The following is a 21404-nucleotide window of genomic DNA, read 5'->3' as shown; positions in this document are numbered from 1 at the left end:
TCTCTAGATAAGTGAGAGTCAAAAAGGAGTAAACTGTATCCATTACATGTTTGTAGCATATTCTGAAGAATGAGTAACCTGAGAATACACACCCTAATGTAGGACTATTGACAATAAGGAGACTGGCTGGATGTTTTATATCTAGTAAGTGTAATGGTGACACAATTCCACATGGGCAGTGACTTGCTGATAGTCAGAAGGTGCGGATGAGTGCTGTAACAATACACGACCACTACTCACTAGATACAGATTAAGGATCTGATCACTGGGAGACCCACTTATCACATGAATAGAGGGGTCCTGAGTCTCCAAATTCAAGTGTTTGAGTGGTAGTTGCTCAAGTGCAAGGTCGCTCCATTCACTTTCATGAGACTGCTGAAGAGAAGAGGAGTACAGTACTATTCTATCTCTGGCCGTACTATGGAATGATATAGAATAGCGGAGCACATGAGCGGTTAACCACTCAAATTAAAATGGGGGGCTTTTGTGCTCTGGGGAAGTCTCAGTGATCATAACACTTTGCTCTTACCCTGTGGATAGAGGAGAACTTTTGTTTGTGGCACACAGAAAGCACAGAAGCGTCCATACAAACACATGGAGCTATGAAATAAAATGTGTCTGTGACATCTAATCACGAGAAAATTGCAGGGCAAACACAGTGGAATAAATCTTACCTCCCATCCTTCCATCTCCAGTCCCTTCTTCCCATACACATCATAGATCGCTCTTGATTGCGGATCACTAAGCACTGCAAAAAGGAAAACATGTATAGGGTTAATGATAAGTAAATACAATACCCTCAGAATAGAAAACATCATACCAGAAAATCCAGCACATGGACCCTGCACAGATCAGCTTTTGCAGCAGCCTCTGGGTGCCAGAAGCTACTAGAGGATGGGCAGCATGTGCAACACCACTCCTATTCAAGTAACAGGGGTGGTGCTTCAATTACCCCAAACCCCTAGTATTCAATGAACAGGGATGTAGTGCTGTTCTCATCTTTGAGGGGTCGAAGTGTCGGACCCCCACAGATGACATATTAAAGGGATTCTATCATTAAAATCACATTTTTTCTCAATCACACGTAGGAACAGCCGTAAGAAAGGCTATTCTTATCCTACCTTTAGATGTTTTCTCTGGGCCGTCATTCGGTAGAAATCCCGGTTTTCGTCTGTATGCATATGAGTTCTCTAGTAGCACTGGGGGCGGGCCCCAGCACTCAAACAGCACTGGGGGCGTGCAGAATGCTGCAAGAGAAATCTCCAGTGCCACCTAAATCTTATTCAGGAACGGCCTCTCTGCGCGTCTTCTTCCAGAGCAGGGGTCAAACTTGTACGTATGTGAGGTCGGCTCTGCCATCGGGTCTGGACAGAGCCGACTGCGAATGCCCACAGGCCACAATAAAATGACCGCTTACACAGCAAACTGTGTAAGCGGCCATTTTTCTTGTGGCTGCGGGCATGCACAGTCCGCGCTGCTCGAGGCCTAGAAGATTGAAACCCAGGATGGAAGACACAGGGAGAGGGTGTTCCAGAAGAAAATAGAGGCGTCGCTGGAAATTTCTCTTGAAGCATTGGGGACGCCCCCAGTGCTGTTTGAGTGCTGGGGCCTGCCCCCAGTGCTGCAAGAGAACTAATTTGCATACAGAAGAAAACCGGGATTTCTACTGAACTGCGGCATGGAGAAGACATCTAAAGGTAGTAGAAGAATAGCCTTTCTTAAAGCTATTCCTATGTGTGATCGTAAAAAAATGTGATTTTAATGATAGAATCTCTTTAAGGACCTAACTATCTGGATAGGTCATCAGTATGAAAAATCAAAGTTGGATTGAAAAACCCCTTTAACTAATATATCCCAGAATTGTATTACTAGCCCCTCCCCAACATATCTCATCTGAACTCTATTCATGTAATTCAGTAACAAGCTTGTGAGGATGCAGGGATATCACGCTCCCTGCGCTTCAGCCGCTGACCCCAAGAATTATGAACGATTCATCAAAGGAGTATTCTGCTTCAGATTTCCCAAAATCCAAGAGATAACACAAAAGGAAAAAAAATACAGAGGAAGAGGGGAGGAAGGAACAATCAAAGATAGCGGCGGTATAATCAGAGCGGCTGTTTAGATCAAAACCACTCTGCAAATTGATTTTTGTATATCTGCCATGGATGGGTACATTACGCCTGATAAGAATGTATTGTCTTTACATTAATTTATCATCCGCCTCACTCTGAAGCTGTTGGACTTAGCCATTAAAAACACATTTCAAGGCAGGATGGTAAACAGGACTCCTGACGCACTTTTACCGCTCCCAAACTTCAGGCTACGGTACATGATGTTCACGGATTCTTTCCCTGCCTAATTACCGGAGAATGACTAGTGAAATCACAACCCGCTAAGAATTATGGGTGATTAGCAAAAAATAATAAAAAATAAAAATAAAAAATTACAAAGCTGAGTACATTCAGTCCAGGCAGTCATATCAAAATCTGGAATGAGCATTGGGGAAGGAATTGGTGGGAGGATTTTGAGCCATTTCATATCCTTCTCTGCAGCTAGCTTGACAAGGCTGCTGGTTGCCCTCAGAAACAGACAGACCCATCCCATTGTCAGATATGTGATGTAAAACTTACCGTATATACTCGAGTATAAGCCTAGTATTTCAACACAGTTTTTGAGCTGAAAAAGCCCCCCTCAGCTTATACTCGAGTCGAGCAAACAAAATTTTTTTTTTCTTTTTGGGGGGGAATGCTTATGACGAGACACAATAATAATGTATAGAATCACCCATAAAATAGTGAAAAAAAAAGCTTTAAAAAAATATAATAAAAAAATAAAATAAATAAAAGTTCTAAATCCCTCCTTTCCCTAGAATACATACAAGAGTAGAAAATGACTGTGAAACACACACAGGCATCCCTGTGTCTGAAAGTGCCCGGTCTATTGACTATAGGGCATCTACAGTGCTCCTGTTCCGTCGGGAAGGGGTTAATGGCAGCACTGCAGATACCCTATATTCAGCCAGACTGAATTCCAAGTGGGGGGAAAAACCCCCAGTCCTGAAGCTCAGGGAAGGGGCAGACAGACAACCAAAACACCCCCTCCCCATCCCCCAGCAACTACTGCACCCAAAAACTCCCACCATTTTAATTTTTGAAATTTTCCAGTAGCTGCTGCATTTCCCCCCCTCGGCTTATACTCAAGTCAATAAGTTTTCCCAGTTTTTGTGGTAAAGTTAGGGGGGTTGGCTTATATTCAGGTCAGCTTATACTCGAGTATATACGGTAGTTGTTGACATGTAAGGGCTTCTTTAGAACGGTCACATCCATTCCTTATAACTCCCTATTATAGTCAAACTAAGCATGCATGTAGTTACCATGAGGAGTGGGGAATGGCCTGCTGCCAGTCACCTATGTCAGAAACTTATCTTTCTGGGGATCAAAGGACAAGGCATGACAAATAGTCAACATTTCTGAAGCATTCCTCCACAACATCAGGAAACAGGTGGAAGGCTACAAAAAAAAAAAAAAAAAAAAAAAAAAAATCGGCTTATTTGGACGCCCTTTCTCTAGCCTCAAAAATTCATCTACAAAAAGTTCTGTGTACTATTGCTATTATTGCTATGATATGTGGGACAACATACTGCATGGAACCTGGAGAAGGAGGAGGACCATACAGTGTGGGACTTGCTGGGGACACCGTACAGGGTGGGACTTGAGGACATTACACTATGTGAGGACACTTTAGTCCCCCCATGATATGCACCCCGATTCATATACATACACACACACTTCACAGGCAAATTGATAGCAGCATCAGAAGAATATGGCAATTTTGTGGAAAGCAATGACTTGTCTATTTATGTGACAGAGAAGCCGAAGTGCTTCAGCAGAACAGAGTATTTCAGGAAATGGAATAGAACACTTAACTAAAGCTAACTTAAAAGGAGAATGCCTCTTTAAGGGTTTGCATCTCGGTTGGATACAACTAACCCATTATATTGATAATTCTTCATACAAGTCACTGCTACATAGAAAAGCCTTTGCTTTCACCGCAGCTGCTGACCTTCTCACTTCCGGCTTTTGTCTTGAACAATGTGGAACAATTGGCTTCGCTGTATAATCTCCAACTGATAATTAAGTTCTACGAGAAAACACTTCACTCGTCACCACCTGCAGGAACCTGACAAAGAAGAAATACTATTGATTCCTGCAGAGGGAACAAGACTGGGGCTTCCAGTATCTGCGCACTACAAAATCGCAATTCTTAGTTGCAAACATAGGGGTTCCACGAAATCTGGGTTATATACATTTTTTTTTTGGTTGCATTTGCTTTAAAATTCCAATAGTCGAGTAAACCAGGACTATTAGTTAGTAGATTCATGAGCTATCCTGACTAGGACTTGGCTTAGAGCTACCTAATGCGTTTGCCTTACTATTGTCTCATTTCCCATTATTCCCTTTCATATTTACTTTAAGCAGATTGATAGCATCTTCTTTGTTGAAGTTCGTGTTCCTCAGCATTTATATGTACACGGGAAGAATATGCAAATCTGACTTCCATGATGTAATTAGGATGCCAGCGCCTCAAGTATGCACACCAATAGAGGGCGCTGACTGAGAGCGTGCAAGTCTATCTTCCATGATGTAATTAGGAAGACAGAGTCTCAGTCAAGCAAACCAATAGAGGGCGCTCCCTTTAACATCATGCCGACCTTCTCAGAGGCCTTTGTTTGCAATGATGTTGGGATTTTACCAGGTACAGTCTTCTCAGCCAAGGACAGCTGTTTCAATGTACTTGCATCTCATCAGCTTGGCGCAGAGAGGACTGACCTGGCAGAGGTGAGAGGCTTAGACAGGGTTGAGGGGATATCGTCACTCCATAGGGAGAGAACCACCATTTAGGTAGTAATCCTAATCTTTTCCACCAATGGTTTAGTATGTTATAATCTGTAAGCGCTATGGTTGCTGCAAATGTAGTCAGACTCTATGGACAGACATTTATTTATTCTCTGTGTACAGAGTGGCAGTATAAAACAAGGGGACAGATCAGAAGCCTGAGCCTCTTATTAGACAGAAGGCAGACATCAGGCTACCTCGGACTCCAAACTAGAGCTCCGAATTAACAGAACTAAAGGCCCCAAAACACTTGTAGATCCATCGAGCCAGTTGGCAGGAAAAATCATTCATAGGAACCAGGGCTGTAGGGTCCGAAGGACAAACCACCAACTCCAATGACTATTTTTCCCCAGCCTAATTCAGACTCCTGCTCTGACACTGACTCTTTCATAAACGGCTGACAGCCATGGACAGTCAGCAGCAGTAAGGGAATGTTCACATGGTGGAAAATGAAGAGGAATTCCAATTCATTCTCCACCACCAGCATTTAGGTCACGGTCTAGCAGTGATGGGATGCCGAAGCAGTGCATCATCATTCCGTCACGGCATCCCTCTCCCGATCAGGCCTGGATAAATGAGCCCAATCAGGATGGAGTCTCGAGCCACGGACCCAGCAGCTTAATTCAGCCACGTAATCCGCGGCAAGATCCAGCAGGATGCTTATTTTTTTCTGCGTCCTGCTGCAATCTCTGTCTCCCAGTGAAAACAATAGGAACCGAATTCCGGGAAAAATTTGCTCCAGATTGTGAGCAAAATCTGCCCCCAAATCCATGGCAAATTCCTCCGTGTGAACACACCCTAAAGCTCCTGTAATTCATTAAGTAAATGTACAACAATAACAATTATACAATTCTAATAAATGAACAATTATAAATAATTTTATTTTGAAGCTGGAGTCAGTACATTTTTTTTCTCCAAAACTGGCCCTGACTCCCACTCCACAGCCCTATTAGGAATGATAGTTTGTGATGTGTCCTCGTTCATCATTTAGTAGTTTTGCATATAATTTGCATAGGCCAGGAATAAAGGGTGACTCAAAACAGTGCAGTAGAGACCAGCAGGGGCTCTGTAAGCATCAGAATATTATGTTCCAAAGGACAACCCCTTTAAATGTGAGGAACTAATCTCAACCTCATAGCATAAACTTACCAACTGAGAAGACAACTCTGAGCACAGTAATCCGTAATCGTGTATGCAAACAAAGAAAACACAATACTAATGAATATTAAGACATACGGCTAGAAGTTTAGACGGCAATCCAGTCGCCCAATTAGCTCAATTCATCCCTTTTTTGGAGACATGACAAGTACCGATTGCCAGGAGGTTAACAAATCCTAATTTGTTTGAATAATGATCTGTCCGCCGCTTGGATTTACAACTCTGCAACTCAAACATTAGCGACCTGTCACCATGTAAAAAATAATTATTTCAATAATTAGTCAGATCGCTAATTTCCAGCAGCAGACATTGATCGGAGAGACCTAGGTGAGACAAAGGTGCAAAACCAGCCGTCATCTTACAAAACCCTCAAAGGAACGTCTCTCCTGCCAGACACACAATTCAAGGGCTGTGAGAAAATTCAATATCTGCCACCAAGGCAGTTTTAGCAAATCTTAAATATCCACTGACCTTCATAGGCCTGGTGGACAAGGTTAAAGAGTTGCTCTGCTTGCGTTTTCAGTTCAGGGTCCCTGTGCTTGTCGGGGTGGTATAACATGCACAGTCTGCGGTACGATGCCTTCAACTCCTCCTGGGTAGCCTGTTATATATATAAAAAAAGAAGAAATTAATGACATTGTAACCTTAAAGGAATAGTAACCCTAGAAACAAATAATAAAAAGTAACCTTGTGCCCATAATTTGTCGGCGTTAAACATTTTCTGTAAGATTCTTGAAAGAAAAAGTACTACTGAAAGCCCACAAAGAACAAAGGGTTAATCTCCTGCTCATTTGTACCATTTTCAAGTGCGGACCTACCAGGTAGGCTGGGCTTAATATGTGTATCCTACTGAAGACAGGGTGGAGAGGCTGGATCCTGCTCTGGTCAATCATCTTACAGCCATACACAGGACGGTGAGGAAGAAGGAGGGCATGACTAAGAACATGTAAATAGGTAAATAGGGAAAAACTGCTCCTATGCTGCTTCCCCTACGGTGGACGGTGGGTGGGCATTCAGGGTCCGCCGTCTTCTTCATCCATGCCTCCTCTTCCTGCAATGTCCTCGGGTCCCGTCTTCCTACGGCGCTCGCGAACTGACATTGCTAAAAAAAAAAAAAAAAAAAAAAATGGCCTGGGCGCATGCACAGTAGCCGTAGTAGAAGCAGCATGCTACTGCGCATGCGCCCAGGCCATTTTTTTTTTAGCAATGTCAGTTGGCGAGCGCCGGAGGAAGACGGGACCCGAGGACATCGCAGGAAGAGGAGGCGTGGATGAAGAAGACGGCGGACCCTGAATGCCCACCCACCGTGCACGATGCGTAAGTAGATCACATTCTTTTTTAGGATATTATTTTAAAACTGGGGGGTAGTTTAATATAACTTTAGCGGTGCCTGAACAGCCGTTCCGAACAGCATGCTCACAGCACGCTCCCATAGAAATGAATGGAAGCGGCCGGCACGCGGGAGGTTAAGCGGCCGGCCACCGGCAAAGTCTGCGTGCCAGGTGCTTCCATTCATTTCTATGGAAGCGTGCTGTTCGGATCGGCTGATCCGAACAGTGTTCGCTCATCTCTAATAGTGACATAATTTAATAGTTTAGCTAAAGGCATGGGCAGAGTCATCATCCCGATCTTTTAGCAGGTCTGTAACTTAGGAAACCTTCTGTAAACATCGAAGAGAGATTTACTTGGATCGGGCGAATGGAGCAAGGTAGATAAAGCAATGTATGGGGTAAAACAATTAGCTTAAGTTACAAGTTTGCATATGTTCCTAGAGATGGAAATACCCCTTTAAGGAAACAGCATAGAGCAGCTTGACAGCTGAAGTGCCTCACTATGAACAGTTTTACCTATCGCAGCAGCAGTTTGCCAAGATGGGGATAAGCTTTTAAGTTCTGGGATATTTTTTGTATTTTTCCATTAAAGGGGTTTTCCAGCCTCCAAATATGCAAATACAACCACAGCAGTGCCAAATCATTGTTCCCTTTTGCACCCTTTGCATGTCTTTATTTTACTTGCTGCTCCTTGTATCACTGTTATGTACATGAAATGAAGCTGTGGATAAACTACATTTCCCATGATTCCTCTGCCTGCTCTCACTGTCTGTATTTGCTGCGCCCAATGGAAACAAAACATCACAGCATCATGTGACCTCAGATATAGGAGCTGTGAGCTGTACATGACTCAGACTAAACCTCCTACTTCATTCACCACCACCAAATTGAAACCAGGAAGTTGAAGGAGAGGAGAATAGGAGAAGAGGTGAAACCCTGAGATGGGATATCTACAAGAATGTTTACGTAAAGATCATGCAAAAAATCCAGCAAACTGATAAACAAAGGGGACAACAGGATTTCCTGTTCACTTTTAGAATTCATTTCTAGGCTTAATGATCCATTTAAATGAAATCTTATATTAAAGCTGAGTAATATGTATTGCAAAGTATAAACTTTATTACAATAAAATTACATATATGAACCAACAAAAACAACAAAAATAACATATAGGGGAACAGATACACCCAAAGGGAAACGAGACTAGAGGGGTATATACATGCAAATCACATATTAGCAGGGTCACAGATGCTACCAAATTGAAAATAGCCATACATGAGTAGGTTCTACACCAAAGTGACAAGTATACAACTTAGTATAAACCGTATAAGGGTTCAAATAGCAATCCAACACATGAATACATGGCAAGTGACCAGCAAGTAGAGACCCATAGTACCATTACCTATACCACCATTTAGGCTCGTATCCCGACCTGACGCCCGTTTCGCCCAACCAGGCTTTGATTAAGTTTTATCAAGTTTTGATTATTGATTTTAATTCTATTATTTGTTTGTTACTGTATATTTTAGTGGCCTGAAGAAGACACCCGCCCGGTGTTGAAACGCGTAGCCGTTTTAAGCTGTTGTTCATATTCTTGGAGCAATAAAACAGAACCAATTCATCTTAACCTTGCACATTGTTATTTTTATTTCCAAGTTTATTACGGATTTTGCTGCCATTAGCGCTCTGTCAGTTCCCAGTTTTTCTATATATCCGCATCACAGCAACGTAAGATTTAAAGGGAACTGCTCAATGAGCCGTCATTCTGTTATTCACCTTTTACAGAAGCGGATACAAGTTTTTCATGTATAGTCTTCGTACTCATACAAGTTAGTTCAATAGACCGAAGCTGTAAGATACCGCCAGAACTGGTATAAAAATGATCACGTGTACAAGTTTTTGGGAGAAAAAAAAAAAAAAAAGTACTGACCATAATCCCATGTAATAATGTTATTTCTCAGTCGCCACTGTTCTTCTATACATATTTTACAAGGTTGCCATAAGTCGATAACCACTTATTACAGCCATATACCCATTCTATGAAGGCTTTACTTTTCGGGTACAAAGTTCCCACCTACAAATCAGGCAGGACTTCCCCTTTAAGGCCACAAGACATATGAACTAAGAATCCTGCTTCACGATATTGTTTATTTTATACAGAAGAGCGCCAAAAGCCTTACACATAGATCTATCTAGGACATATAACTTAAGTATGCAACCAAGGTCACTGGGGACTGATGTGGTCCAACTTCACAGTCCACTGCCTTACCAAGTAGGTCACCCTATCAGCATGTACACATCAAGGTCCTGAATAACATGAAGCAGTCAGGACAAATATTACATGCCGATCATTTCTGACACGCAAGGCTTCTTACGTTTGTGATAAAGGGCAAACAAAAAGATACGGTAAATATCAGAGGTTACTTTTTCACATAGTTTTACTGGATATTAGGATCCAGTTTTTCTATTGTAGAAGCCAAAAAGACCTGAGTAAACATGAGCGATTTCTTCTAAAATCAGCACCAAATCTATCCGTAGGGTCTGAGTAGTAAATCAGCTTTGTCCCAATCCCATCAATGAAGCCTTTCACTTTTCACTTGAGTCTTATGCACTGGATTATCACCAAATAACTGTACTCTAGGCAAGACGAAATATCCCAAAGTCTTGCTGGTCCCATGGTCATTCAGATCATTCAATAAGAGCAAGGTCACATCCATAGCGGGCTATAACATCAGCTCGCCTTTTACATTGTGTGTCTACAGGCATCAGCTGTTAATAGTCTTTGGTTCACCACCGGTTCCTCCTCATTCAGGTCTGAACTACACAGCGCCTATAATACTGCCATTAAACAATAAGTCAGCTCTTGGAACGGCGCCTATGCTTAGTGTCTTTTAAGTGCTTCACTTGTCAGATCCCAATCTGTGCCAAGCATGAAGGTTGAACCAAAGATTCCTCAGATTCCAATCCAATTTTGTGTTATCCTTTACCTTTCACTGTCTAAGTATTCAATGCAAAACAGAGAGGGCCAGAATTGCTTTAAAATAGGAGGTGAATGAGTTAACACCTTATGTGAGAAGCTGTCTGGGGGTAGGTAAGGGTCCATGTGAGGAGACATGACGGTACATGATTAGTATGATAGGGTACTATCATGTGGGTACTCCACACAAGTTTGGAACTTTTATGGTGTGGAGGGCACTATTATTTTGGTTCGTAATGTGGAACGTAGACGCCGCGGGAGGTTTTGCGGGCCGTATATGCTCGTATATGGTACCGTATACGCTGCGCTATTTTGCGGCCACCGCAAAATCAATGGGAGCGTATACGGCCCGCAAAAGCTCCCACGGCGTCTATGTACCAAATCACGAGCCAAAACACACATATCTAAGATAAATGACGATCTGATTGTTGACTTATGGTTATTGCATCGAAAAACTAAGAACAAAGCGAAAGAGATCCAGATTCATGACCTGCCAGCGAGAGAGATGAGACAACGCTAAAGACTATAAAACTTCCACTCAAGTGGATTACAAACTATTACCTATACAACAATTACCAAAAAAGGGAAGAACAAATGCACGGATCAACACCTTTACACCATCCGAAAGTACTAAAAATTCCTATTAGACAGTCAAACAATGCGGCCTCTTCACAAAGAATACACCCGACTCTAAGAACAGAAGCAAAAACCGATGATGTGAGTCAGAATGTACAACTCTAAAGCTCTATTCACACAAATAAGTTTACTCAGATCTACTCAGAAATGTGTCTCAGGCCCCAGGGTTTGCCGATGAATAAGCCTCAGACCTCACGGAAAGACGGAGCAGGAGACTTATTTTCAGTGTCCTGCTTCGATCTCTGCATCCCATTGAAAACCATGAGAGGCAGATTCATGGCAGAATGTTACCCTGACATTGAGACAGAAACTGCCTCAAAAATCAGTGCCAAATTCTACTGTGTGAACATACCCTTTGCTAAATGTGCTACGCCGTTCCTGTAGCTCCTATGCACCTCTTCTGGAGTTACAGTAGCAGCAAAGAGCAGTAAGTTTTGCGCTGATGGTCAGGACTTTTCCAGTCTCGGCATTTTAATGAGATGCGGTGGCTTCCACAAAGGGAAATATAGTATTGCATTCAGCCATTCACATGAATCGTAGTCCATGTAATACATTGATGGACTATGATCTCCAAGATGAGAGCTGCTGCTTGTTAGTAGCTCCCTGCTCTGGTTCATAGAAGGGGTGCGGATCCGGAGAACTGGACTCCCATTTATGATGTCCATATACCGTAATGTGGCATTTGGCATCTCTTTAAGAGACATTAATAGAATAACCTGGAAACTGAGGAAGGTTTGCTATAGCAGCAGATCTGGTATTACTAGGTGGTACCCTCAGGCACCTTGTTATTACACTCGCAGGTAGCAACATACCATATCCATCACATCTATGTAAAATGAACCGCATAAAGGGCACAAGTGGAAATTACACAGGCCAAAGAAAGATAAAAAATAAAATAAACTCATCATTTCCGTAGACAAGAAGCCAAAGCTTAATTCTGCTTAACTTGTCTGTTCAAGACGTCTGCAGTGAAAGGAGGTTTGTTTTAATATTTTATAAGGAAAATATTCTGTATAAGCACAGTATGTATCTCAGGAAAATAGGAGCGGGTTCCTGAGCGCTCCCCGGCAGTCTCACATAATAAAGACGCTCACTGTGCACGCACTTTTGTTTTCACTGCAAAATAGGAGACGGTGAGACTGAGGCTTTCTGAAGTGTGACAGGGAGGAATGGGAGTCATATCTAGAAAGGTAATGGGAATCTGCGGCCTTAAGTCGCCTTGTCATGGCCATATTTGCATTCCCTTGCCGCATGTGAATAGACCTTGCCAAAAAAGGAGCAGATCTCAGCAAACTTAAGTGTAGAAAGCTCAGTTTCAGGACGGTCGGGTATGGGAATGACATGGAAGTTCATACCGTAGTTGAAAGCTTTACTCAGCTGAGGGAAGAGTTTGCTCTACCCCAACAAAGGTTTTATAGATTTCTCAACCTACGACAAGCCCTGGAGTCACAGGTGAAAGTTGTCTATGCTTTCGGATAGCGACAGCAGGGCATAATATCAGTGATATACACTCACCGGCCACTTTATTAGGTACACCATGCTAGTAACGGGTTGGACCCCCTTTTGCCTTCAGAACTGCCTCAATTCTTCGTGGCATAGATTCAACAAGGTGCTGGAAGCATTCCTCAGAGATTTTGGTCCATATTGACATGATGGCATCACACAGTTGCCGCAGATTTGTCGGCTGCACATCCATGATGCGAATCTCACGTTCCACCACATCCCAAAGATGCTCTATTGGATTGAGATCTGGTGACTGTGGAGGCCATTGGAGTACAGTGAACTCATTGTCATGTTCAAGAAACCAGCTTTATGACATGGCGCATTATCCTGCTGAAAGTAGCCATCAGATGTTGGGTACATTGTGGTCATAAAGGGATGGACATGGTCAGCAACAATACTCAGGTAGGCTTTGGCGTTGCAACGATGCTCAATTGGTACCAAGGGGCCCAAAGAGTGCCAAGAAAATATTCCCCACACCATGACACCACCACCACCAGCCTGAACCGTTGATACAAGGCAGGATGGATCCATGCTTTCATGTTGTTGACGCCAAATTCTGACCCTACCATCCGAATGTCGCAGCAGAAATCGAGACTCATCAGACCAGGCAACGTTTTTCCAATCTTCAATTGTCCAATTTCGATGAGCTTGTGCAAATTGTAGCCTCAGTTTCCTGTTCTTAGCTGAAAGGAGTGGCACCCGGTGTGGTCTTCTGCTGCTGTAGCCCATCTGCCTCAAAGTTCGACGTACTGTGCGTTCAGAGATGCTCTTCTGGCTACCTTGGTTGTAACGGGTGGCTATTTGAGTCACTGTTGCCTTTCTATCAGCTCAAACCAGTCTGGCCATTCTCCTCTGACCTCTGGCATCAACAACGCATTTCCGCCCACAGAACTGCCGCTCACTGGATGTTTTTTCTTTTTCGGACCATTCTCTGTAAACCCTAGAGATGGTTGTGCGTGAAAATCCCAGTAGATCAGCAATTTCTGAAATACTCAGACCAGCCCTTCTGGCACCAACAACCATGCCACGTTCAAAGGCACTCAAATCACCTTTCTTCCCCATACTGATGCTCGGTTTGAACTGCAGGAGATTGTCTTGACCATGTCTACATGCCTAAATGCACTGAGTTGCCGCCATGTGATTGGCTGATTAGAAATTAAGTGTTAACGAGCAGTTGGACAGGTGTACCTAATAAAGTAGCCGGTGAGTGTATATACGTATTTGCTGAGTGCAAAAATTTCCTCTGACTGTCCAGTCAAGGTGGGAAGCTGATGTGGGCCGAGGCGAGGCCCAATGATTATCACAGCTACTCCTGCTTCACAGGGTATACAAGACCCCGGTATTGGCTACACAAGGTGGGCGATAAGGACAATGAAAAATGCACTACATGCAATGGGGACCAAGTCCATTTATTTCACACGTTGTTGGACTGCCCCTTGCTGAAACCCTTTAGGTGGGGGCATCCTTGATACAAAGGGTTTACGACATCCCAGTAGAAGCAGAACTGAAAGACTGTCTGCTAGGACTACTCAATGGCAATAACACGGATAGGGGCATCTTAGTGGCTATCCTGAGAATGATCAGGCCAAGAATTTGACAGCCCAACACTGGCTGCGGACCAATTTGCCGACAGTTACTGAATTTGTCACAAAACTGAATAATACTAGGTCTAAGAAAGGGATCTACTGCAAAAAACTAGTAGTGAAAGGTTTTTTTCGATTTGGGGACTGTGGGAAGAAAGATCCGATGTTTGGTCGACATGCCTAAAAGGATCTCATTCTGATCCGGCAGATTGTGCTGCCCACTGTTGATGGCCGCTTGCTCTGGGCATTTTAATTTTTTTCCTGATAAGGAGTTCACAGTATGGGAAATGTACTTTAACATGTTTGTAGTGCCAACATTTTAGGAAGCAAAGATACCTAATGTGTTTATGCTTGGTTTTGTTTATCTAGATTTGAGATCTTTGCATAGGGAGGTGATTTACATTTTTAGGATTTAAAAAATAATAATTTAATATAATTTTTTTTGTATTAATTTAATATACATTTTTTATATTAATATTTTATTTTCTGCTTTATAAGCCCTCCTCCTAGGGGCTTGAACCTGCGTTCATGAGCTTATCCCATAGACTGCAATACAACTGTACTGTGGTCTACAGGCAAGCCTCAATAAAGATACAGTAAAGACATGCTTCATAAGGCTGTCATGGACACAGGACAACTCCCAAGATCTCGTAGAAGCTGTCCAGCATCAGGAGGGGTACGAAGCTGGAAGGGATCCATTGGGGGGATTGATTGTACCCATAAAAAGTTAAAATGCCCATGATCAGAGAGAACTCTGATGGCAGGCATTAGCGTTGGATCTCTGCTTTATAGTACAATGGAGACCCGGTGGCCATGGTGAGTGCTCTACTTCAGAGAAGCTGCCATATTAAAGACATGTCATACTATTTTGGCAGAGGTTGAAAAGAGGTAAAAACATGAATGAATCAGTAACACAAACGACTCCCTCACTGACTATATGCACCAGAAGAGGCTCCAATTGTCTCTATCATCTCAATATATACTAGCCATCTCAGCTAGTCATGGTCTGGGTAGGTACTTTCTTTATTTTGATACAAGAACAGCAAGTAGAGTTCAATGAGACCTAGCGGTGGGGTTGGGTAATTAATCGTAACACAACCGCCATTGAAAACCAGATCAATTAATCGATATGAACTTGCTCAAATCAATTAGTTGGTATCCTTGCCACCCTGTGCCAATGGCTAAAAGGATATGCATGCAGTCAGGATCACTGATATGTGAATGACCAGAACCAAAATGCAATGACATTTTCATTTAAATTGAAATTTTGAGTTTGGGTCACGATCACCTGGCCATAGCTGAACGACAGTAGCAGCAGCGGTGGGATCCATGGGGCGAGTATTTATTCTACCTCCTTAGATATAAACATTTAATCCTTACAGACAGCCCCTTCTCTAACACAGAACACACTGGAAATGGAAGAGACAAGTAGAACTGCATTGTATTCACTCAAACCAAGCTAATGTATGGGGGCTGCAAGTCTTTGCTGATACCACAACCTTAAAGGGCTAGACAAGGCTTTTTCGTAGGTTTGCCTTTTTCTACCCAAAGACAATGCCACTCTTGTCTACGAGTCGTTTCTAGTATTGTAGAAAAGGTAAATGGATATGGTCTGCAATACCAAACATAGTGAATACACAATAGTGGTTATTTTTTGGTTTTAAAAGAGGGGGGAAAAAAAAAAAAAAGCCAGAGTCTCTGTTCTAATCTTGGGCAACCCCTTTAAAACGACTCACTAACATTCAACATTTTGTCCACACTGAGCCCATAAAACAACATAACGTTATCCCATTGTGCAAAGGGCAATAAAATATCTGTCCATCCGTGCAAGTTTGCAAAGAAGTAAAATTTTTAGTGTCCTTTGCCTTCCATATCCTGGAAATGTGTGCCAACATCACACTGACACATCAGATGTACCAGATCTATCGCCAGACAGGGGCCAGGAGAGTCACTTTAATGGCCTTCTCGTTTACTCCATTGTCCAAGTACCGCAGGTCACCAACGTTACGGCTGTCGCAGCCCCCCTGCCGCCTTCCTATTACTTATAGGTTTCAGCCTGTTTGTAGCCATCGTTTTATGAACTGTGTCCACCCCCTCCTTGCAGGGGCCTTGTGTCAGCTTCAATACAACATATTACTGTCTGTAAAAACCAAAATGTATCTTATCTCGGCTAGAATCAAGTTACTCATCTTAACTCCATAACCCTTACGACTTTGTGCATTTGAAAGCAGAGGGGATTTATAGTGGAATAAAACCCGGGAGCGGCCGACAGAACAGACTGTTTGTGTTTGGAGAACTAGTCGGCTTTATCTGACCTTCTTTTATTTGCCAATATAAGTATTTATGTTTCAATTTATTCTGAACTATTGATACTGATGAGAGTCCAGACTCGTGTCAACACAGTCGTAAGAGCCCGGAGGTTTGGTGCGGAGACTTGATATTGTTTACTTAATAAGCAATGGGGATTACATTATGTAGGCTGTACGATCAGGGCCACGATGGATAGTCAGTCCTATGTCATATTCCCCGCCAGATCTTAGATGGAGAATAAAAAACTCACTGAGAACAACTTGTTTCTAGCACTGTTTGCAGTGTTTTTCTTCCTAATTAACTAAGAATTAATCTGTCACAAAGCTTTCTGAAATCTGTTCCAAGCCCATCTTTTTGGTCAGGCGATATCAGTTTCAAAATCTGACACCCGATCGACCCCATTATAGTCAATGGGGGTCCCTCGGGATCTCTTTGTATCCGTCATCACATGGACCATTTTTACGTCCTTCTAGTCATCTGACGGAGCAGAAGAACGGACTTCTGGCTACAGAGGTTGATGTAGCATAAGTTACACCTTACCTTTTTGCACGTAGTGTCTAGGTAGTAGCACATTACAGATGCTTTACACTAGGTTTACACTAACATTACATGTCCGTTGTTCGTGTCCATCGGGGAGGCAGACTGCTAATACAGTGGTTACACACGGAGCCCAGAAGACCCCATTGACTATAAAGGGGTCCATAGGTTGTCTGCCATTTAAAAACTAAAACCGACCTGCAGGACTTTTTCCTCCCTCTACTCGTGATGGACTCTGTGATGTGAATGTACGGTCACCCAAGCTTAATGGAAATGCGCAGTCCCTGCTCTCACCTCCCTTCTCTATGGCGCATCTTGTCAGACAAAGAAAACTACAATTCAATATCTATGGAATCCAGGAAGATATACAATATTTTTTTTTAAAAAAAGCTGCAAACTTTTTGAAGTCTTAAGAAGTATTTTCTTCTCCTATCACCCAGTTATGCCCTTGACACTTTCTTACTCTTGAAGCAAAGTCTAGAAAGTAGCTATTTTACATCAGCCATTAATATCAAAGTGCTATCATTTAGTCACAGAGTCATCATGGTTGCAGGGAAATGCATAGCCCTGCTCCCTACTGCCTTCTATATCTGCATCGGTTACATAAACAAGGGATAAAAATAATACAATAAAAATACCTATCCCTTTCCATTTCTTGTAGCGGAGTCAAAAAATAGCTAAATTCACTGAATTCAAGAGTGTGTGTGTGTTGGGGGGAGGGATGAGAAGGAAGGCGTTTTAACCAGGAGTAAATCTCAATGAAAAGTATTGTTGTAGTAGTAGAAGAAGAAGAAGAGTACATGTTACTGACACCCAGCTTGGCAATAGATAAGTAAGAAACAGATGAACAGACAGTTTTTTCCATAAAAGTCTGCCGATAACAGACTCAAGGACTGTTATATCCGACCATTTGACACCCATTTGCCATAATTTTGCTTGACCCCCACTTTTGTACATAAGGAACTATACATACTTTTGTATTCTTATGGTCATACACTAGAACAGGTCTTTAATCCATAAACCACAGGCACACACTATAAATAAATAAAATTATACAGAAATATATTACATAAATATACATATATAAATTTTGATTTGTAAACAAATGCACACAATAGGGAAAAAAAGCAACTTCCCGGCATTTCCACATCTGCCTCACTGCTTCTGCTTATTGTCCAATTTAATATTTAATGGTAACTACATGTATAGTGTCATCTGCCAGCGGGCGACAGCTAACACCACATAATACAGCATCTCACCGCTGCTTGTCATATAGTATATTGGAAGGGAACGCAAGTCATCAGGCGGCTTCTTCAAGCAACATAAACATCCACAGCACCCAAACGTCTCATTCCCAGCATCTATGGGAATTGGGATATAGAGAATACCAAAATCCCCAGGAACAGGCATGTGCATTACAGCCTGTATGTGGTCCCTATATCTCTGTATTATGTAACTGTATGATGGATAAGGTAAAGCTCCGCAATGCTCTTATATATTTGGTCTATCCATTTCTCACAGGTTAAAGATCTTTGTGGTCTGTGGTGTGAATAGAAAGGTTGCAAGCTTATGCAGGATAAAATACTTATATGGGTATGTTTAGAGGGTGCAGGTACACAACCCCCCCCCCTCAAAATACAATGTAAAAGGTAGTGAATCTACAGAGATGTACAGGTATGTCTTTGCAGAGATAGATGCTGACCGCCCAAATGTATATAGTCAATGAACATCTGGTTAACAGATAAGGCGCCATATACTATATAGTTCCTATGCCTGGGCACTACACATTTGAGGAATGGTACACAGCTTTTACCTAAATGAGGGTAAGGCCACGCACACATGGAAGAATCCAGGCCAGAAAATCCAGTCCGTACATTGGTTTCGTGCCAGGAATCCAACCAGTAGGAGACCAAGACTTCTTGCACCATAGTGAACTCCAACGTTAAGAGAGTCCCTGTCTCCTCATAGTTCTACTGTCCATACTATGTACACTACAGGAGAAAAATATGCACATATATTCTCCAGGTTGTAATTAGGAGAACAGCAGCATCCTTAACATCATGCATGACTCAGTTAATAAGTGTACTATCATGATGCGGATTTAATTGCCAAATTAGTATTTCTATTCCAAAAGGAACAGATTCCCATCCTGGAGAATAGATTTGCATATTTTTTACCCAGAATCCCTAGTGGAGCAGGAATGACTTGTAAGTCTCCGTACTGCCTATGTAGGCACACACTCTCCCTGATGTGTACGATTATCCACTACAGGAGAGTAAAGCTGTGGGCAGGGTCTCTCACTATGTTGCAAGCTGCTTGCTGACTGGTTCCAGGATTGAAAATCCAGCTAATGTACTGACTGGATTTTTTGGCTTGGGCTTTCCCATGTGCACGAGGCTTGAGAAACAGTACCAGGTCACTATAGAATGGATGGCAGTGCCTGGTGAATAAAGTGGTTGCAGCACTTGCCGTAAGCACATTCAGTCAGTTGGTCAGTAGGGGTACCAGTAACCAGACTACTAATCTAATATATCTGGTCAACCCTAACAATAGGCCCCTCAGTTGTAAAGTCCCAGAAAATCCATATTAGACAGCCTGGAAAGTTGCTGAACTTTATACTATAAAACTTAATACACTTCATCAATATAGAACCAATAAGGGACTGTCGTGACGGCGGTCACTTACATCATTAGCACTACACGGCTATACCTGCCGCATTATTTCCAGCGCGCAGATCATGTCATTAAGTGGCGATGCAGCCGCGAGCATTAATACGATAACTCTGCAATTTATTTATTCTTTGTGTCACAGCTGGTTAACTGCGGAAATAAGTCCTGCAGAAAGCAGCTTTCCCAGTCTTTATAACATTAAATATAGTTCAGGAAGAAACGCCTTTGATGCCGCTCATATATTCTGCCTCTTGTAAGAGTTTGAGAGGAAATCAAAACCCATGCCTCAATTTTCTCTGTAGGAAAACAACAAAAAAAAAAAGCTGTCGCCTCGTCCGGCTTTTAACTGGTTTGTAGTCACCAAAGAGAAGAAAGCGACTCTTTTCCAGAGTAAGCGGTCATCTTATTGCCTCAGGAAAGGGGTCACTGAGGTTATACTTGTAACAGCATCTTTGGAGATATGAAAACTGCCTTTAAAGCCACCGCCTCGGGTCCTGTCACCTCTAGGGGGGGGCTGTGGGATGTGCAATGCTTGTATAGCACACACCGCTACATGGAGTTGTGAGGACTTCAAGGAGGAAAGTAGGGCAAAGTGTGGGAAGTCAAATTAAAAAGCTATAAAAAAAATGTAATACACGTTATAACTGGATATAAATGGGTAATGGGTTCATTTCCATTGGAGATAGGATTGCAAGTAGAAAACTATTGGGTAACCTTTTCAAGAGTTGCGACATGGTTGGTAATCCTTGAGAACAGAAGACGTTGCCCAAGACTTCTACCTTCATGGTTACCATGATTATCCCCCATATGGACCTCCTAAAAATCAGAGCGGTAATTATGACATATCAAAGTCACAATTAATTGAACTTTTTACTTCATTTACGATGAGTGGATGATTATTTTAGGACAATTTTTTTTTGCCACTGACCTTTGGTTACTCATTCACATATTAGTAATTCTGTTCAGTTTCTTCATGGTGGACTTGGAGGTCCCAGGTTGACTCCAACCCTGTCCCGGGGTCATTCTGCCTCCTCCCTTCTCTCCCTTGTTCACAGGTTAGATACAAGCCCCCCATAGCACAGGCAACTAGTGGGGAAACGAGAGAGGAAGTGGAGACCCCTGGGAGCGGATGCTGGTTCTGATCATGTGACCCAAAATTGGAACCAATCAGGAACCTCCAGGACAAGCATGGAAAAAAAACGAGAGTATAATAAAAATCCCTAGACAACCCCTTTAATTACAAAATATTAAATATAATAATTACTTTATTTTGAAGCCAGAGTCGGCATCTTTTTTCTGACTCTGGGTCTAACTCTACAGCCCTGGTGGCAGTACTGGAGGACTTTGTCATCACCCAGCTTTGCAAAAAACTGATCAGTAAGAAACAGGTACATACATATGTTTCTGATAAGAGCAGACAGAAGGAGTGATGATACAGCCAGCTCTCTGCCTTCCTTTTGTCATATCCATGCTTAACCTTGATGTCTTTATCACTTTTGTATATAAGGTCATAAAAAACAAGTATAGTGCCTTTCAAGACACACAAAAAATAACCCTTGTACATACCGCAAATGCACAAAACAAAACTTCCTGCCATTCCCACGTTTCCCTTGCTGCTTTTGCTTATTGTCCAACTTAATATTTAATGGTAAATCCATGTATAGTGTCATCTGCCAGAGGGCGACAGTTAACACCGCATAATACAGCATCTCGCTGTGCATGTCATATTGCATACTGTATGGGAACACAAGTCATCAGGCGGTTTCTTCAAGCAACATAAACATCCACAGCACCCAAACGTCTCA

The 21404-nt window shown here is 42.4% G+C and overlaps 1 protein-coding gene across 1 annotated transcript in view; it reads right to left on the bottom strand.

Annotated features, from left to right (window-relative positions):
• Positions 1-21404, bottom strand: part of DNAJC11 (DnaJ heat shock protein family (Hsp40) member C11) — a 107679-nt gene that overhangs the window by 69521 nt on the left and 16754 nt on the right. The window contains exons 2-3 of the mRNA XM_075279939.1: positions 6525-6654; positions 675-748 (exon numbers count right to left, since the gene is read on the bottom strand). Of these exons, the coding sequence (XP_075136040.1) occupies positions 675-748; positions 6525-6654 (204 nt within the window). The remainder of the gene's footprint in view (positions 1-674; positions 749-6524; positions 6655-21404) is intronic.

Source organism: Leptodactylus fuscus, chromosome 6 (assembly GCF_031893055.1).
Source record: "Leptodactylus fuscus isolate aLepFus1 chromosome 6, aLepFus1.hap2, whole genome shotgun sequence".
NCBI lineage: Eukaryota > Metazoa > Chordata > Amphibia > Anura > Leptodactylidae > Leptodactylus > Leptodactylus fuscus.
The sequence above is the reverse complement of the archived record's forward strand: the minus strand, read 5'-3'. Positions and strand labels throughout refer to the sequence as shown.